General features: G+C 39.9%; 1 protein-coding gene across 2 annotated transcripts in view; it reads left to right on the top strand.

The window, feature by feature from the left end:
- Positions 1–19096, top strand: part of kcnh4b (potassium voltage-gated channel, subfamily H (eag-related), member 4b) — a 169977-nt gene extending 150881 nt beyond the window's left edge. Inside the window, exons 15-16 of one of the 2 annotated variants that reach the window (XM_072561492.1) lie at positions 13030–13106; positions 15623–19096. In XM_072561492.1, coding sequence (XP_072417593.1) covers positions 13030–13106; positions 15623–16621 — 1076 coding nt within the window. In that variant the 3' untranslated portion in view covers positions 16622–19096. Of the gene's footprint in view, positions 1–13029; positions 13112–15622 lie in introns of both variants that reach the window. The other variant, XM_072561493.1, reaches the window with a different exon arrangement.
- Positions 19097–20430: the final 1334 nt, after the last annotated feature.

Genomic DNA, 20430 nt, shown 5'->3' with positions numbered 1-20430 from the left:
TACAACATTAACTACATTCGAATGTTCTGTACGGCACTGCATGGGCTACTAAATGTTTCAAAATGTCAAGATGCCTTTGTGATCTTGGGTCATTGTCTAAATGTAAGTGTTTCTGTTTATAGAAGTGTAATATTTAACCTTCTGCTCTCCATTCATTGTCATTGTTTCAGAAAAGGAGATTAATTTTCACACAAATGGTGTCCAGAGAGGAAACTTTGCTAAATACAATTAGTCCTCAGGCTTTTTTTGCCAGATGTATTGTACTGTGTTTAAAATGAATTGATTTTCTTGTCTGAATTGTTCAGCTGCTATCAAACTAGATAGCGCTGGAGACATAGAGAAGGAGTAGGTCATTTCACCCCCTTGACCAACTCGATCAGGTCATGACTGACCTGATTGAGGTCCTTTCACTTTCCTGCCTGCCCCTACTCAGAATTTGCTTCCATCACTTGGTCTGGGGAGAAATAATGAGCCAAGATTCCGAAATAGTTCAGTGATATCAGATGGAAGTAGTGTAGGAAATGATTAAACTCCATTGAAATGATCTCCACTAGTCCCAGATGGATTCTATGTGGAACTGGGAGCAACATGGAGAAGTTGGAAATGTTGACATTGGAAGGCAATTTCTTTTTAAAAACAGGATTTGTAAAAATAGAGTCCTTGCCAGTCATTAAAGAATCAATCATGTGCGTGTTTTTGAGACCTCCTTTGATAAAGCGGTTGGTGTTTTTTTTAAGAATGTAACTAGCAGAACAGATATGGGAGAACTAGTGGGCATAATATATTTAGAGCTTCAGAAGACTATCAATAGGAGACTGATAAATAAAATTAGAGCACATGGGATTGAGAAGATATCCTGGTATGGATTGACAACTGGTTAACAAACAGAAAACAGACAGTAAGAATAAATGGGTCACTTTCAGGTTGGCAGGCTGTGAATATAGGGACATCACAAGAATCAGTCTTTGGGCTCCAGATATTTACAACCTATATTAATGATTTGGATGTGGAATTTAGGGCAGTATGGTGGCTCAGTGGTTAGCACTGCTGCCTTACAGTGCCAGGGTTGACTGTGTGGAGTTTGTACATTCTCCCTGTGTCTGTGTGGGTTTGCTCTGGTTTCCTCCCACAATCCAAAGATGTACATGTTAGGTGAGTTCGCCATGCTAAATTGTCAATAGTGTTGGGTGCATTAGTCGGGGTAAATGAGGGAATGGGTCTGGGTGGATTTCCCTTCGGAGGATCAGGATGGACTTGTTGGGCTGAAGGGCCTGTTTCCATACTGTAGGGAATCTAATCTATTATCCAAGTCTGTAGAAGACATAAAACTGAGTGGGACTTAAGTGTAATAAATTATTGTAGCTGGTTGTTGAGGCACTGAGAGAGTCCCAGACCTTGACTCACTCAAGTGGAAAGTAGCTGGGAAAAAATAAGTTGCGTGTTTAAACTGTAGGCAAACATTAAAACAAAAAGAACCAGAGAAGAAGAAAAGTGAAAGTTTGTTTTTAACATGGTGAGTTGTTATAATCTGGGATGAGCTTCCTGAAAGAGAAGTGAATTCAGTTTCAATAAATCTTTTCAATCACACATTGCATATAGGCTTGAAAAGGAAAAGGTTTCCAGGCTTTCTCTGAAGAAAGAGTAAGGGTGTAGGATTAATCGGCTAGTTTTTTCACGGTGCCAACATATGCATGAACAATCAAATTGCTTTCTTCTATGCTGGAAGATTCTGTTGAAGACCATAACAAGTAGGAGCAGAAGAAGGTCTTCCATTCAGTGAAATAATGACAGAGCTTCTACACGAACACCATTTTCTTGCAGTATCCCGATATCCTTGCTGTTTTAATATGCAGAAATCAATTGACATCTATCTTAGAAAGACTTAATGACTGAGCTTCACGTCCTCTGGGGCAGAGAACTCCCCCTGAGAAATTCCTCTTGATCTCAGTCCTATATGGTTTGCTCCTTATTCCGAGACTCTGTCCCTGGATATAGATCCTCCATCCAGGAAAAAATATCCTTCCTGCATCTATCCAGTTGATCGCACGTAAGAACTTTGTATATTTGGATGAAGTCACCTCTCATTCTTCTAAGTGGCAGAGAATATGGGCCAAGTCTACTTAACGTTTCCTCACTGGACAATCCCTCCATCCTCAGAATTATTTTGATAAACCTTTGTTGCACTGCCCTATGGTAGATATATCTTTTCTTCAGCATAGAGACCAAAATTGTGCACAATATTCCATGTGCAGTCTCACAAAGGCACTGTATAATTTTTTATCATAAAAATATGCTTTATTCAGAAAAATATTTTCATATACATACGCAGGTACGAGAACAGTTCTCTTTAGTGTTTGCATATTAAGAGAAACAAACCTTGGATATGACGATTTCTGCATTTGCAAAGGCCGAAGACAGTTCTTACTTTTGTACTATTTATGTACATATACACTAGAGGAAATGAGAGGGTCTGACGGTCTGACTGCTGAATGTGCCCCCATTTTACTGTGGAGAAAAGACAGTAGACAGTGTTTTTTTTCCCCCATATTGCTGAAGTCCTAGGCCTTGGAGTATGCCAGTCTGTAACACTCTGTTGAGGTCAACTCTTTGATCTGGAAGACGAACAGGTGTTTGGACAGATTCAAAGAATGTCATTCCCCTTTCATTGAGTTAATGGTCCTCCCGGCGCAGTCAATATTTGGCTTGACATATGTCCTGGGAAACAGACCGTAGAGCACAGAGTTCCATGTCACGGAGCTACTTGGGACAACCCTCGTCAAAAACCGCTGCATCTTTGTCCAGCCCTTCTTTACAAAGGCACATTCCAGAAGGGTTGGGTGACAGTCTGTACCCCCACCCCACAGCCACTGTGAGGGCAGTGTGCGGTAGCGGAGAGAGTCCAGATGTAATGAAGGATCTCACAGGTAGTGCCCTTCTCACCACCAGCCAAGCTATGTCTTAGTGCAGCATGTTTTTTTTAAATTTCAAAAATATATAAAGATATATATCTTTACATATATAAAGATATTTTTATCAATAAAGTCATGAAAACAGTTTCGTTCTGTACAGTCTTTGCATATGGAGAACAAACAAACATTGGAGTTTAACTTTCCCATCAGTTCGAATAAACCTGAAGGCAATTCTTTCTTATGCAAGATGGTATTTACATATAATCGAGGCACCGGGAGGGTTTGATAACTGAACAGGCCCCCCACAATACTTTGGTCAAAAGACTTTTGATGGTGGTCTTTCTCCACTTGGTGAAGGATATAACGGTAAGACATCTCTACTCCTGTACTCAAATTCTCTTGTAATTATGGCCAACATTCCAACTGCCTTCTTAATTACTTGTTGTACGGTCATGTTAACCTTCAGAGTCTCATGAACAATGACACCCTTTAAAGTTCAATGCTTTATAACCTCTTATCATTTAAGAAATAATCTGCATTTCCAAACTCCTGACCAAATTCCAGAGCCTCACATTACTTTATGTTGTATTCCATCTGCAATTTTTTTATAAATCTATTAGCCTCTTCAGAAATCCTGTTAAATTGTCATCGCATCTTCTTATGAACATATTCATAAGAGTATCTCCTTCAACACTGCGGGATGTTAATCATTAGGTCTTGAGGATTTATCCACTTTAGCTCCCATTATTGTCTCTGGTACTACTTTTCTACTAATACTTTGCAGTTCTTTGCTTACACTAATCCCTAAATTCTCAATTAATCATGGGAGTTTTTTTTGTGTGGAAGCAGACACGAAGCATTTATTTAATTTCTCTGTCATTTCTTTATTCCCCATTGTAAACTCTCCTCATTCTGCTTATAATGGAGCCAGATTTGCTTTTGCAAATCTTTTCCTTTTTACATACCTATAGAAGCTTTTACATTTTAAAAAATGTTTCACACTTGTTTACTCTCATTCTATTCTCCCATTCTTAGCCTTTTTCTTGGTTTTCCTTTGAAGAATTCTAAAGTCTTCAAAATCTGGAGTGCTAATATTTTTGGCAACTTTATAGGCTCTTTCCTTTGCTCTAAGACTCTTTGGTTTCATTTGTTAGTTGCAGTTGGAACAGCTTCCTTGCTTGAAAGGAATGTATTTTTGTTGTATGCTATGTACCATCTCTTTAAATGCCATTGATTGCCTGCCTACTGTCATATGTTTTAGTACAGTTTCCCAAATCAGCATAACTAATTTGTCTCTCTGAACTTTAAAGTTTTCTTTGTTTGGATTTAAGACCCTGGTTTCTAATTGAACTACACCACTTCAAACGTCATATTGAATGGTATCAGAAAGTGAGACCACTCTGCCTTAATGGATCCTTTGCAACAAGATTATTAATTAGCCCTTTTCATTGCACAGTATTAGGTCTAAGATTATTTGTTGCTTAGTAGGTTTCTCAAAACCCTGCTCAACAAAACCAAGCATCTGTCATTCACAACATTTATGCTAATTAGGTTTACTAAGTTTGTATTTCAATTGGAGTGCCTTATGAATACTGTATTACCTTTGTCATGTCCATTTCTAATTTTTTTGACTCATATTGTAATTCACATTATCACTGCTGTTCAGTGTCCTGCAAACAACTCCCACCAAGGGGTGCGACTGCATTTTGGAACAAAACATCCAGCTAATAGTGCCCCTCTTTGATATGTTGCAATGTTTGTAGCTCAGCCTCCAGCTCAAAAACCTCCAAGCTAAAGCAGCAACACTTATCACTGATGTGGTTGCTATGGATTATCATGGGCAAACACTGCAACTTTAACACAACAATCAATCCTGCCTTCTTTATTATGTTAACTAACTTTTTTTCAATGTTGCATCATATTTCAATGTTATAACTCAAACTCTCATTTTGACAGTCTGGGCAGACAGCAAGCACTGAGAGGCACTTGCATTTATAGATTTAAATTGACCTGTTCAAACATGCTATGACACATCCCTGGGGAAGGTGAGACTTGAACCCAGACACAGGCACACTACCACTGTGCCACAGAAACCACATTTATATCTATAATTGTCTTAAATCAACCTCTCCAGACAGGTTATGACACGCCTGATAGGGAAGATTGGACTTGAACTTGAATCTTTTTGCCTGGAGGTATTTATATTCCGAAAAAAACCACTACTCCACTCAGCTAAAGCAGAGACATCTGTTGGAGCAACTTAGCTTACTGACTAGTTACACCAGCTTTGAGAGAGAAATCATGGAAGAAACTTAATTATTTGAAACAGTAGCTTTTCTCCTTTTGAACACTAATTTAGTTAGTTACAAAATGTAAATAATAAATTGACTTTAGGGAGAGATTAATGCTTAAAACACCTCAATCTCCCAATTCGGGACTTCAACTATAATGTGCAAAGCATTAAATGCATTCGTGAAGAAGCTATTTTGAATTTCTTTCTGTACTGGACAGCCAACCTCCTTGGTTTGATGGACAAATTGCAGGACTTCTAGATTTATGTGTAACAGGAATAAAAAGATAGACATTGCAACAAAAGGAGCTGCGAATAATCTCTTGCCTAATTTGTTGTAAGAATAGATGGCTCGTCAGTGAGACGGAAGCATCCACTTTGAACATTGTTAACATTGTCTTAATGAATTTGATTAGTTTAATTTACTACTGGGAAACAGATAGTGGATGATTGGCTTGTGTATAAAGCAGAAATTATTTTAAACCAGTGCTTTCCTTTAAGTTAATTGGCTGCTACAGGAGAGATCAAAAAGATTTGGGCATATTCAATTGCATTTTGAAATGTCGAAAGGTTTTGGTGTTGTCTCTCTGAGAAGTTCATAAATTTTTAATCCATTGTTTTTAAAATGGATAAACCAAAAATACAAACAAATGCTTGGCTCAATTTACTGCTGTATTGCCATTTTGCGTTGATGCAAAGTGATTTCCACATAAATTAATGCAAAACCTGTTAATATTACAGAAACCTGATCCCAATCTGATGATCCTGATCTGTGACTTTCACCAAGCTGGCCAACCTTTAAAAATGGGAGGTGGGAGTCATTTCCAAGATTCCTGTCTCCATTCCTGTTCTTGACATTCTTAGACATCATGGGAAATGGGTGTGGATAATGAGTGTTAATGCTTAAGATTACCTCAATCTTCCAATTTGGGACTTCAAACATGATGTGCAATGCTTGAAATGCGTTCATGAAGAAGCTATTTTGAATTCCTTGTTGCACTGAATGGTCAAACTCCTTGGTTCGATGGACAAAAAATTGCAGGACCAAGGGGTTTGGCTGCTCAGTGCAGCAAGGAATTCAAAATAGCTTATTCATGAATGCAAATCAAGCATTGCTCGTTATGTTTGAAGTCCTGAGTTGGAAGATTGAGATGATCTTAAGCATTAACACTCGTTATCCACATCCCTTTCCACGCAGTGTTCCTAGCCTTGGCAAGGCGTGGCCATTTTAAACCCTCTCTGGCAAGTTTGATAGAGTCAGGTTGGATCCATTCGTGAGTTTGGTTTGCAGTTTCTCAGAGAAATCATGAACTCTGGAGATCTGTAGTCTCCAGAAAGAATTAAAAAAAAATTCCACAATTGTTGGATTACACTGTCCTCTGACCTTCTCATAAAGCTGTCAACCAAAGACCTTGTAATTGCATATATTACTGTCAGAATCCATTCCAAAACATAAAAAGATAGAATATCAGAGTAGGAGGGAATTATTGGCCTTTCATGCCTGCTCTCCCCTTCAACATAATCATGGCTGATCATCCAACTCAGTGCCCTGTTCCTGCATTCTCCCCTTATCTCTTGATCTCTTTAGCCGTCTGATCTATCTCTAATGCCTTCTTGAAGACATTCAATGTTTCGACCTCAATGGATTTCTGGCAGAGAATTGCACAGGCTCACCACTCTTTGGGAAAAGAAGTTTCTCCTCATCTTAGTCCTAAGTGGACTATGTGGTTCCTTAAACAGTAACCTCTGGTTCTGGACTCCCTGGTCATTGGGAACATCCTTCTTGCATTTACCCTGTCAAGTCTTCTTAGAATCTTATTGACATCTATGAGATCCCCCTCCATCCCCCTAAAACTCCAGTGAACATAGTCCTAACCAATCACTCTGGTAAATCTCTATTGTACTCTCTTCATAGCCAGGATATCCTTCCTCAAATTAGGAGACTTCAAAGCTCTTCATATAGTGTATAAGTAAGCAGACTGGCAACAACATTATATTGGATTGCTGTGCTGAAGTCTCGGAGGAGAACAGCAAATTTTTGATTCCAAGCAAACAGTGTAGGCAAATACCAGCCCAAACTGTCATTTTGAGACTGTTCATTGGGCCACTTCAGTGGTCCAATGCTGCTTTGAGGACAGCGTGCATGGCACACAGAGCACGGGTATACATGAAAGACCTCACAAGTCGTGCCCTTCTCATCACTAACCAAGCGATGCTTTGGTGCTTGTTGGAAGGTTCTGGTGATGAGGCATCCTGCCCAATGACTTTGACGGTCTGCTCAGTGATTGGATCGTCCCTCTTCTTTTACTGCAGGCTCTCAAGGACATTGTGAACTGACCACTTCCTGATGGACCTGTGGTCAAATTTTCCTTGCAAGTATTTCCACAAAGGTCAAGTCACACAGAATGCTCTAACTATTTGGAGTATTCCATGATGCCAAAGCCAGTCCCGCCCTTTGCAACACCAGGGATGGGTAGAACCTCAGTGCCTGTCGGGAGTGCAACAAGTCCCAGAACATCCACCAACCCAGGAACCCCAGATCACAGCTCAGTGGAGCCTAATTGTAAAGCCCTGGCAATTGAGATGTGTCCACCATTCGGTCAGAGTGAGAAAAGGGGTCTTCCAGCTAAGGAAGCCTTTGGCACTCAGGAGGTCCTCTGTGGGTCACAGGATGCTCTTTCAGGAGGCCCACCTCCTGAGCCCACAGGAACATTCCCAGGGTGTGCTGGTGAATTGAAGGTGTGAATAAGTCACCATTCAATGCTGTTAAAACATCATTGTAGTGGACCTCAATTGACCTGGGATGTGCAGAAATCCGCCACCTTTTCCATGCCAGTGGTAAAATCCCAATACTTGAAAGTCAACAGACAAGCTCCCCCCCGCCCCATATTACACCTCCACACCCCCATATTCTCCCATTGGGTTAGCTTTCGTACAATTCCAGTCACGGAAATCTTGCTCTAGCTCATCAACCATTAATTAAAAATGTACTTGCTCAATAATAAAATTGCTATAATGTAACCAAATAATAGCAATGAACAATAGTGATTCATTGGCTTATTAAAAACCATGATATAAGTCAAGGCCTCATAATATACTCTCGAAGAACAGTTTGTACAATGCTATGAATATAATGATTGAAAGAAAATTATTTGTAGTGAGAATGCAGATCATATTGTTTTCTGAAGGCAGTTCTATTGTAGTCACAGGAGTGATGAGTGATATATAATGCATCACCTATTACTTTACATTGTGTTCTTGCTTCATCTTCCAGGAATTAAACAAACCCATTCATTTGTCTCATGTGCATGAGCCCAAGCTACAGTGCAGTTGCAACCTGAAGTGTTATTAGCATTAAAATGGGATGTAAACAAAAGACTGGAGGAATAACATGTCATTCAATATATACCTGATTCAGTTGTGGCTGATCTTCAATGTTTTGTTTCTTGTGAGATTATTAGCTTTTATATTTGAATAATTCTGAAAACAACATTTCACAGAAGTGAAGTGCTCTAGAGGGGAAAAAAAAAGTCTAAATTTCCAATTTGTGAGGTTGCTGTCGCTTTCTTTACAGCAGAAGCACATGTCACACCCAGAACAAAAAGGCAGAGCCAACATCTCCCACCCCTCCAGCAATAACAGAACAGGCAACACTTGAAGAGGCAATTCAGCCCATTCACTTTATACTTGCATTTGCATTACCTTTCTCCTCAGCATAACCTTTCAATTTTATGCTCCACCACATGCTCAACTGCCAGGTCAATAAATAGGGCTTTTTGTGTTGACTTTTTTCAATGTTTCTGTCTTGCTTGGCCCTATCACTGCTTAACCATGTTGGGCCTAACCGTGAGCAGTTATTGATTGGGTTTTGCCCACATTGTTGTTTCTCTATTAAGTCTCCCAGCTGGTGATGATAGAAACATCTCTGTTGTGGCTTCCGAAACAGCTTTGCAATCTGCCAGCAGACTGCATCTATTGAATTTGAAATTTCTTCCACTTAATATGAAGTCCTGTAAAGCTACAACTGCTTGCTCTGATGAACAGACTTATAAACCTAGGATATAAGAACTGGAGTAAGCCAATTGACCCTTTGAGCCTATCATATTTGGTATTCTACCTCAACTCTACATTCCAGCAGTATAGAGTCGAGAGTGTGGTGCTGGGAAAGCACAGTAGGTCAGGTAACATCAAGGAACAGGAAAATCTGCTTTCGCCTTCCTGCAGTATATCCCTCCTCTCTCTATACAGCAACTAATTGTTCAGGATATCATTATGCTGTATATCAGTGCAGAATTAAACCCTTGCTGTTGATAGTTATCTTCACCACACTCTAACCATCTGAGCTAATTAGTTCCCCAACTTCCCAAATGTCCAAAATTCCTTTGATCTCGGTCTTGGAATATGTTTAATGACTGAGCGTTAATAGGTTCTTGAGGTACAAGATTCATGACACAATGAGTGAAAAAATATTCTTCTTATTAGTCCTAAATAGTCAAACCATAATTCAAATATTGTGGCTGCTCAGGTCTAGATAATTCAGTGGAAATATCATCCTGGTATCCACTTTGTCTAGTTCCTGTCTAGTAAGACATCCACCTGCTTTCCAGATAATTTAAAATGCCAATACTTTAGAATTACTGCTGCCATTATATCAGATCCGTATAATCATTATAATTATGCCATTATAACAACCGAACTTGAGGAGAATATCTTCTTCTTGTGCTTGGCTGGATAATTATTTTTCCGTAAATCTTAAATTGAATTGAATTGAATTAATTGTCATGTGTACCGAGGCACAGTGAAAAACTTTGTCTTGTGAGCAATACAGGCAGATCACAGAGTTAAGTAGCAGAGATAGTAAATGACAGGTAAACGGCGGCGAATTTTAAGAGTTTGAGAGTCCATTCAGTATTCTAACAACAGTAGGGTAGAAACTGTTGCGAAACTGACTGGTGGGTGTGTTCAGGCTTCTGTACCTTCTCCCGATAGTAGAGTTGTAGTAAAACATTGCCAGGATGGGATGGATCTTTGAGAATGCTGGCAGCCTTTCCTTGACAGTGGGCCTGGTAGATAGATTCTATAGATGGGAGGTTGGCCTTTGTGAATGTCTGGGCCGAGTTCACCACTCTCTATAACTGTCTCTGATCTTGAATGGTACAGTTGCCATACCAGGTAGTGATACATCCAGACAGAATGTTCTCGACTGCCACCCATAAAAGTTGGCAAGGGTATTCGCCGTCATGCCAAATTTCCTCAGCTGCCTGAGGAAGGAGACATTGTTGGGCCTTTGTAACCAGTGCATCCACATGAAGAGTCCAAGAAAGCTTGTTGTGGATGACTACTCCCAGGAGCTTGACACTCTCCACTCGTTCTGCCTCTGTGCTCTTAATGTGTAGGAGGCATGAGTAACATCCCGCTGAAAGTCAATAATGAGTTCCTTGGTTTTGCTGGCATTGAGAGCGAGGTCGTTCTCAGTGCACCATGTTTCCAGGTCTTCTACCTCCCGTCTGTGATCTGTTTCATCACCATCTGAGATTTGACTGACTGTGGTGGTGTCATCAGCGAACTTGTAAATGACATTAGTCTGGTATTTTGCGACGCAGTCATGGGTATACAGTGAGTACAGTCGGGGGCTGAGTACACATCCCTGGGCAGAGCTCTAGTGTTGAGTGTTAGTGAGGATGTAATATTGTCCCCAGTCTTCACTGATTGTGGCCCGTGGGTCAGGAAACTGAGGATCCAGTTGCAAAGAGTAGGGCTTAGTCCGAGATCACTAAGTTTAATAATCAGTCTTGAGGGGATAATAGTGTTGAAGGCTGAACTGTAGTAAATGAGTTGCAGTTTAACAACCCCAAATCCATAACAATGCTTCAGATGCACCTCTTAAAACCTGTTTATAAGAAACTTCCTGATGCTATAATCCAAAAGACAAATTATATTGAAGTGTGCGCTTCAGAATTTTAGTCTGGAAGTTACTGGCGAAGGTAGTCATGGAAAAACGTGTAATGCATCTGTAAGTCCATGACTTCAGTAGAAGTGTCAGCATTAGTGGCATTAAACAGCAGACAGAACAATTTCATACAATGCATTATATTTTGGAGTAACATCAATAGAGATTTATAAGCCCTTATTTCCATGTTTCCAACTTCTTGTTAATTCCCAGAGATGTGCAGTTCTGTGGCCATGGCAACAGTTCTGGAGTATTATCTGGGTGGACAAGATTGGACTATGCTCACTTTGTGGTCCTTTGATGGACAGCATAATTCACCAGGTCCCTGGCCAGTTCTGTCTTGTCTCTTATGCTTTAACCAGCCACATGATCCAGGATACATCTGCTTCTGGTTTTTGAAATGGGGGCTGTATTGCCATTTCAAACTCTTATTATTCTTTTTTGAAAAACATTTGGAGAAAGTATCAATTACTTTTAATTAATAATTTCCAATTATTGAGGCATATCTACATGACTCAATGGAATATGGAGCCATTTGGAGTGTCGTAATCCACCTGCAGTGGTGCATATGGAAACAATTCGGCCAACAAAGATCTTCCTTTGAGAAGATTTATAGCTCAGGTTGAGATACTAGATATAAGTTGCTCGCTGAGCTGGAAGGTTCATTTTCAGATGTTTCGTCACCATACTAGGTAATATCATCAGTAAGCCCCCTGTGAAACGCTAGTGTTATGTCCCACTTTTTATTTATGTGTCTTTGTTTCTTCGGGTGGATGATATCACTTCTGGTTCTTTTTCTCAGAGGATGGTAGATGGGGTCCAAGTCGATGTATTTATTGATGAAGTTCTGCTTAGAATGCTAGGCCTCCATGAATTCCCATATGTGTCTTTGTTTAGCCTGTCCGGGGATGGATGTGTTATTCCAGTTGAAGTGATGTCCTTCTTCATCTGTATGTAAGGACATAGTGATAGTGGGTCATCTCTTTTGGTGTCTCGTTGGTGCTCATGTATCCTGATGGCTAGTTTCCTGCCCATCTGTCCGATGCATTGTTTGCTACAGTCCTGGCTGTCCCTTCAAGAAGAACGGGTACCCAATAAACACAGTCTGCCAATTTCTTGACAACAAATCCAAACAAGCAAACAGAATGTGCCCAGAAACTTTAGCCTCATTACCCAACATTAAAGACTTCTGTGAAATGAATTCCAGACTACTCAGACCCCTTGGCATCATAGTAGCCCACAAGCCTACCAACACACTAAAACATCGGCTATGAACCTAAAGGGTCCAATAGAAACAACCAGCAAAACAAATGCCATTTACAAGATGCCATGCAAGGACTATAGCAAACATTACATTAAACAGACGGGCAGGAAACTCGCCACCAGGATACATGAACACCAACTAGCCACCAAAACACATGACCCACTATCACTAGTATCCTTACATACAGACGAAGAAGGACACCACTTCGAGTGGGACAAGCCTGGCAGCCTAACCAGAACTCCGTTAATAAACGCATTGATTTGGACCCCATCTACCATCCTTTGAGAAGAGGAACTGGAAGTGTTATCACCCACCCTAAGAAACAAATAGAAAATGAGACATAACACCAGTACTTTCACAGGAGGCTCATTTCTGATGTTACCTAGTATGGTAGCGAAACTTCTGAAAACAAACCTTCCAGCTCAGCGAGCAAACTTACATCCAAAACATCTTTCTCTCTATAAATAATGACACCAATCTGGAAGTTAAAATTTAAAGATAAAATGAAAACATCCAGTTCTCTCAGACTTAATCATGCAATATCTTCAGGCCTCCTTTCTAAACCCTTTCCTTTCTGTCCCCATATTCCCTTAATGATTCTATCTTTTGTTGACAGCTGCATCTCAGGTGAATCCAGCTGCGGCAGCTGAGGCACAAGAAATAAAACGGAACATCTGCAGACTTAACCAGGAGGTAAAGTATGTGGAAAACTCTGACAACTTTCTGATTTTTGTTACAGCTGAATTGTCTGTAATAGATTGTTCACCGTGCCACTTCAAATAGGATAGTTGCCCCCCCCCCCCCCCCCCCCACAATGTTGTTGTCTTTGCAACTTCAAGACTCACGGAAACTAAAACTAAACATCACTATAAGTGGCCCAAAAATTCAAACTGCTCTTCAGAAAAGAAGGACAGAGTCGAAAAGTGTGGTGCTGGAAAAGCGCAGCCAGTCAGGCAGCATCTGAGGAACAGGAGAGTCGATGTTTTGAGCATAAACCATTCATCAGGAACATTCCTGATGAAGAGCTCATGCTCAAAACATTGACTCTCCTGCTCCTCAGATGCTGCCTGACCAGCTGTGCTTTTCCAGCACCACACTTTTTGATTATCACCTCCAGCATCTGCAGTCCTCACTTTATCCTAGAAAAGAAGTGCAGGTTATTCTTCCTAAGGTCTGAGTCCTTGAGTCAGAGGGTTATTATACAGATTTCTCTCCCACCACCCCAGGTTCAGACACACATAGTTATACTGCTATTGTGATGATGCTGTCACTTTAAGAGGTTATTTTGACTTTTAATTTGAAGGGAGGTTGTAAGGCAGAGATATCAAGCTGTCTCTAAGAAAGTAAACAATTTGTAAGGTTTTTTTTAAAGTTGGAACAATGGAAGCAGCCTGGGTGTGGCCAGCTCTGACAGACCAGATTTTCTCATTTTTTTTTTAGTTTTTAGATTTCGTTTTGAGCAGAAGCGATTTGGGGCCTCAAAAGAGTTGGAAACTTCAGATAATGTCTCTTAGCTGCCATTCTCTCTGAATCTTCTCTTGATGGTTTTTACCTCCTGGATTGGAGAACTGCATGAGAGAAACTGTGCCTGAATCTGCCTTGTTGCCCAGGGATGTGTTTATGAGATATTACTATACTGGAACAGTTAATTAGTAATAGTGACTGTATCTATTATTCGGTTAAGGTGTCCAATCATTAAGTTACTGTAAATTCCTCTTATTTGTTTGTATTCTAACTATAATGTTTAAATACATTTTGTTTTGCTTAACGTCGAATAGTTTGATCAGTCACATAGCATCTGGAACACGGCATTTCACATCTACCTTTAAAATAAAGAAAAGTTCAGGTCTGGGCTACCTTCTTAAAATATATTGAGGGGGTTTGGTCTAGTCCATAACATTATGGCAGGCAGTAAGGTTGGGAGAGATTTCTGCTCAGCTAGAACTATATGGTAGCACAGCAGCCTTCCAATGTTAAAAGACTTCACTGCAGGTTCTTGGCAAGAGCAAAGCGTCATGTTTGTTCTGAGGGACGACCACATTCTTTGTGATAAGGTGCCTCGTCTGTATTCCAGCTTGCCTCCCAAAAAATTGGTCACTCAAGGTGATGTGAAAAGTCAGAATGTCTTGAAGGCAAAAGGTAAAAAGAATTTAAGTAAGCAATATCCTCTAGTATCTAACTCACTGCACTAATTACATTTAACAATTACACCCACACAGAGAAAACAACTTGAAAACTTGACATTTCCCATTTGTTTGATAGCAGCTCTACATTTGAAGTCCTGTGGAGATATCATTAGTAGCATTTATGCAGAAAAGTGTGCTTAGGTGGAGGCTTGCTGAATTCCACAAAATATACGTGGGAATTAGAGTTCATTGTATTCCAGTTTGTGTGTAGCAAGAAGATTATTCCCAGATGTTTCCTAATCTCTGGATGATGTCTCTACTATTTTGTTGCTTTCATAAAAGGCATCTATTTTATATGTAATGTCAGAAATGTTCCAGTCTCATCAAGTTTTCTTGCCAATTTTCTTTCATCCCCCTCCTGAGGATATCCCCTTCTTCTGTGGCACTGCCCCAGAGGAATTCACACCCTTGGCAGCTATTTTTATTGTGCATGCCTGGTATTTGAGCACTGTCAGTCTGTTGCCTGTTCTAATTGGCCACATGTTATTTTGCAGAACAGAGTTAAGTCACTCAAGCAATGATGCTTTGTACCCTGCGGAAAAGAGTGTGAATTAAATCTTTCCCCATATGTCTAATCTAAGAACAGCAGCTATGGTGTTGCTGAAAGCTTTCATGCTTTCCATTCCTTGTCACTGTAGTTTTGTTTCTTGGTGAAAGTCAAAAATGTGAATATGAAGGAAATAAATGAAGTCATATAAAAATTGACTGATGTAGTGACTTCTTCTGAATTTGCTGTTTTTTGTGGAATAAATACTCTATGGCACACTACTGGTACAGACTTCACAAAGTTTTAAAAACCTCGAAAGATGTAATTCTCCAGACCTGTACTTATGCCTTCAGCATTCCTATAATGCTCAAGAGATCTATTAGCCACTTTAATTTTACTTTGGCATTTTGTTCAAATGCTAAATCTGCATTAATATTTCAATAACACCTGTTACTGCAGGAATTAGAATGCTATCTTCTGAAAGTAACGCAACAAAAATCATTCAGCTGCTAAGAATCTGTCTTGTCTATTTACAGATGAATGATCTGAATCAGGAAGTATCTCAGCTTGCCAAAGAGCTTCATCATATGATGCACCTTCTTCAAAGGCAATTGGCTGCTCCACAGTACACCCCTACAATGAACTGCTCCCCCTATGTTGTCTCCATGGTTTCATCCTCAACTCCTTCTGTAAACAGCACTGGGGTTGAATGGCAACCAAGATGCTCATATGCTTTACAGCCATCTGCTCTACATGCACAGCCTGGCCCAATCACTGGGACTCAGCACAGCCAAAACACAAGGACTCCCAGCTCCTGGAACTTCAGCAATCCTTCAACTGCAGCATGCTATCCAGGGAGTTCTGTGAGGGCAACTGTATCATGCCAAAGGACTGCGGATGTAGAACTTCACCATCCAACGGTCAACTGTTTCCACACAGTCTCAAGTCCTGTGGCGTCATTTCATTATCAAATACCTCCAGGTGATCAGGGGAAGAGCCCAGTGCATCACTCAGACTTGAATCGAGTTCCTACTCAAGCTGTAGCAGGCTCTCCAAATGTTGCTCGATCGGTCTCACGGAACAGTGGTTGCTCCATTGCTGCTTCTCCTTCTGGGCAGCCTACATTAGCATCCCAGAATCTCAACCTTTCAACGTCGCCAAGCCCTTGTCATTCTCTCTGTCCATCTATAAGTGCCAGTACCTCTCCTCTGATTACTGCGGGTGCGAATCTATCTGCTTTGCGAACTTCAAGCTCCGTGCAGCCTGTTCACAACTCTTCAAACTCTGTGCATTCTGTTCAAATCTCGCCAACCCCCAGCCCACTGATTTCAATCATTCCTACACCTTATCAGCCTGAGACCACCTCTCTAAACATTTGTCAATCCTTCTCAGTTATTCCCAATCCTAGCCACTCCATATTTAACTCACCAAGCTCTAAACAGTGTTTCCCATTATCTGCTGTTTCTGGCTTGAGTTCTAAGGAGGATTTGATGGAGCTGAACTCTACAAGCATGGGCGATGAATGCATATCTTGAGATCAAGAATTGAGTATTGATTAGAGGCCCAGATAATAGCTTGCAAATAAGCCTTGTGGTTTGGATTAAATTTCCTTATTTGTGTTCTACTTCTAACTATTAAACAAATGACACATTTAGGAAAGTGAATGCTAAAATGATTATCTGGGCTTATGGATTGCTTAGTTTCAGGATTGACTTTCCGCAGTGCATGTGCCAGTTTACAATTTGTTGTGTGTTCATCATGGTCAGATTTGAAAGCAATGGAATCCCAATGCGAGGTGCTGCATTTTGGGAAAGCAAATCTTAGCAGGGCTTATACACTTCATGGTAAGGTCCTAAGGAGTGTTGCTGAACAAAGAGACCTTGGAGTGCAGGTTCATAGCTCCTTGAAAGTGGAGTCGCAGGTAGATAGGATAGTGAAGAAGGCGTTTGGTATGCTTTCCTTTATTGGTCAGAGTATTGAGTACAGAAGTTGGGAGGTCATGTTGCAGCTATACAGGACATTGGTTGGAATATGGCGTGCAATTCTGGTCTCCTTCCTATCGGAAAGATGTTGTGAAATTTGAAAGGGTTCAGAAAAGATTCACAAGGATGTTGCCAGGGTTGAAGGATCTGAGCTATAGGAAGAGGCTGAACAGGCTGGGGCTGTTTTCCCTGGAATGTCGGAGGCTGAGGGGTGACCTTATAGAGTTTTACAAAATTATGAGAGGCATGGATAGGGTAAATAGGCAAAGTCTTTTCCCTGGGGTCAGGGAGTCCAGAACTAGAAGGCATAGGTTTAGGGTGAAAGGGGAAAGATATAAAAGAGACCTAAGGTGCAACTTTTTCACTTAGAGGGTGGTACGTGTATGGAATGAGCTGCCAGAGAATGTGGTGGAGGCTGGTACTATTGCAACATTTAAGAGGCATTTGGATGGGTATATGAATAGGAAGGGTTTGGAGGGATATGGGCCAGGTTGGGTTGGGATATCTGGTCGGCATGGACCGAAGGGTCTGTTTCCATGCTGCACATCTCCATGACTCTATGACAAGGAACTGAGCGAGTCAAAGTTTGACTCATCCGCCTGCCTACAAACCACCACAAAAATAAAGTACACCATGATGGAAGTAATTAACATTCAGTTAAAGCCCTTTTCAGCATTATTATTCAAAGAATTTGAGAACCTACTTCAAAGAACAGGTTAATTGACAGAAACTGAACAAATACTTTGTTTCACCTCTTATATCTCGACAGATCTCTGCAAACAATTATATTTAAAGTTAAAAAAAATTTGGAAGTGAGCTGGTGCTTTGCAGTGGAGTCTTGTACCAATTTGCACTGGCATGGAGAGGTAGGCCAAGAGTCATAGCTCAGTTCCAATCAGGCAGATATGCCAAAGTATGGGGTACCTTTTACCCACAGGGAGGGAAGTAACACAGGAAGACAATTCAGTCCACACTATTCTTGCTGAGTGGGTACAAAACAATGTTTGTCGAACTTTGAAATCAGGTCATCTGCTTGGCTTGGTTCACAAGTGGTGCCAGAAGACTGTAAAGAGATGAAGGACAGGGAAGACAAAATGAAAAAAAGCAGGAATTGCATATGTTGATACCCAGACAAATAAAACTATTGAAAGCTAAATCAGGAAAAATATAAATCTCAGGGGGACTTAGATTATCTGTTTATTTTGAACCTACTTGATAACTAAAACCCTGGTAATGTATATCTACCACAGATGAACCCATCCCACAGTGAGGTTCAGTTTGGTTTCATTCATCTGGTTTGCATATTAGCTGGTATTCAAGGGGATCTTGCTATTATAGGCAATGTAGACAGAGCAGCTGAACTTTGCGCATTGCTGCTGAGGCATTTAGACACATGGACAGGCAAGGAATAGAGGGATATGGGCCTTTTGCAGGCAGATGGAAACAGCTCAGAATGGCATCATCGTTGGAACAGACAGGGTGGGTCAAAGGGCCTGTTCCATGTTCTGTATTCTAGGAATAAATTATAAATGGGCTAACTGGATCCAAAGAGCCAGGGTTGGATGAATGTGAAATGCTGGTGTTTATTTGACAGTAAATCTGTGGTAATCCTGAGAGGCTGTTCAGCAAATTGCCTCGTGGAACCTACATTGTGGAGAGATTGCACCTCGAAACCAAAAGATGTATGTGGTATTTTCTGCTTACCCAGTTGATATGAAAAGAATATAAACAAACAAGGCAGAATTGCTTTGAAAGGTACTAAGCACTGTAGGAGAAACAATACAAAGAATTCTTTCATGATATAAAAGACAGTTGAATGTAAAATGTAACATATTTTTAATATGTTTTGAGTTATGTTCATCTGATATAAATGTGAGAGGTAGAGGACATTCCCTCCAGGCTGCAGGGAAGAAAAAGTACATTGTCTCAATGTCATAATTCTACTTGCATGTTAATATATTTGCGAGATTCCTTGCTTAAATGTCTGTAAAAAAATTGTATTCTATACAAGGCTATCTTTATACAAAACTCTTTGAAGTCCAAGTAGTATTTTTTGCCATATGCAGAAGGTTAAATACATGATATTTCTATTCCATTAAAAATATTTGTTTTGATTATTTTATATCCATTTTAATTTACAGAATAGCATTCTTGTTGCTATGAAACAAAGGGATTCTGTTAATGTCTTCAAAGTGCATAATAAAATCAGTGCTCGCTGGGTTAAAGGAGCTATGTTGTCATTTTGAGGTGGTTTTAAGGAGGCTAATTTCTTGCTCCATAAAATTATAGTGGTTGTTTTTGAAGACAGAGAAAGTAATGCATTAGTTTGTAATAAAGAACTCAATCAAATTAAATTTCTGGAGTTTTCTATGAACATTAAGAAAAGTATGCATATAGCTTGCCATCTTCTGTCTATCTCAGTTTATTTTCACAATGAAATTACTTTGTCATAATGTAAGCATCTTTGTGGAAGAGAAAGACAATAAACAAGGTAATGAGAAATCCATTAGTCTAATACCAACCATAGGAAAACTCTAAGAATCCAGAATTCAGGATAAATTAATGAGTAATTCGAGAAGCATGGAATAATTAAGGTAATTAATTTGCAGAATTGTGACAGACAAGTTACATTTTGAAGAAATGACTATACTTAAAGGAAACATGGTTGTTTTGGTGGATACAGATTTTCAGAAGGTTTATGAAAAGGTACAAAGTTAAAAATCACACAACACAAGATTAAAGTCCAACAGATTTATTTGGAAACACTAGCTTTCGGAGCGCTGCTCCTTCATCAGGTGATTTTGGAGAATAAGATTGTAAGACACAGAATTTATAGCAAAAGTTTACAGTGTAATGTAACTGAAATTATGTATTGAAAAAGACCTGGAAACTATATATATATTATATATATATTCAATAGATAATTTCAGTTACATCACACTGTAAACTTTTGCTATAAATTCTGTGTTTTACAACCACCTGATGAAGGAGCAGTGTTCCAAAAGCTAGTGTTTCCAAATAAACCTGTTGGGCTATAACCTGGTATATACCCCAGTTCAACACCGGTGTCTCCAAATTATGAAAAGGTAGGAACTGTGGGTTACAGAGCATGGTGCCATCCTAGTGAGACTGCGTGTCCACTGACTTTGACTGTCAAGAGAGATTTATTGATGTCTCGAAAGAAATAAAACTAGATACTTAGAAATTGCCATGTGGTGGAGGAATTGCACAAGTGGCATGGTAAGAGAAAAGCAGAGTAGGACATAATGGTGGTGAAACTGTAAGGGAGAAAAGGAAAACAGATAAGTGACTGTGAGAAAGAAAGAGTAAAAGAAAAAAAAAGAAAGGGAAAATAGCTATTA

The sequence above is a fragment of the Chiloscyllium punctatum genome, chromosome 42, assembly GCF_047496795.1.
Source record: "Chiloscyllium punctatum isolate Juve2018m chromosome 42, sChiPun1.3, whole genome shotgun sequence".
NCBI lineage: Eukaryota > Metazoa > Chordata > Chondrichthyes > Orectolobiformes > Hemiscylliidae > Chiloscyllium > Chiloscyllium punctatum.
The sequence above is the reverse complement of the archived record's forward strand: the minus strand, read 5'-3'. Positions and strand labels throughout refer to the sequence as shown.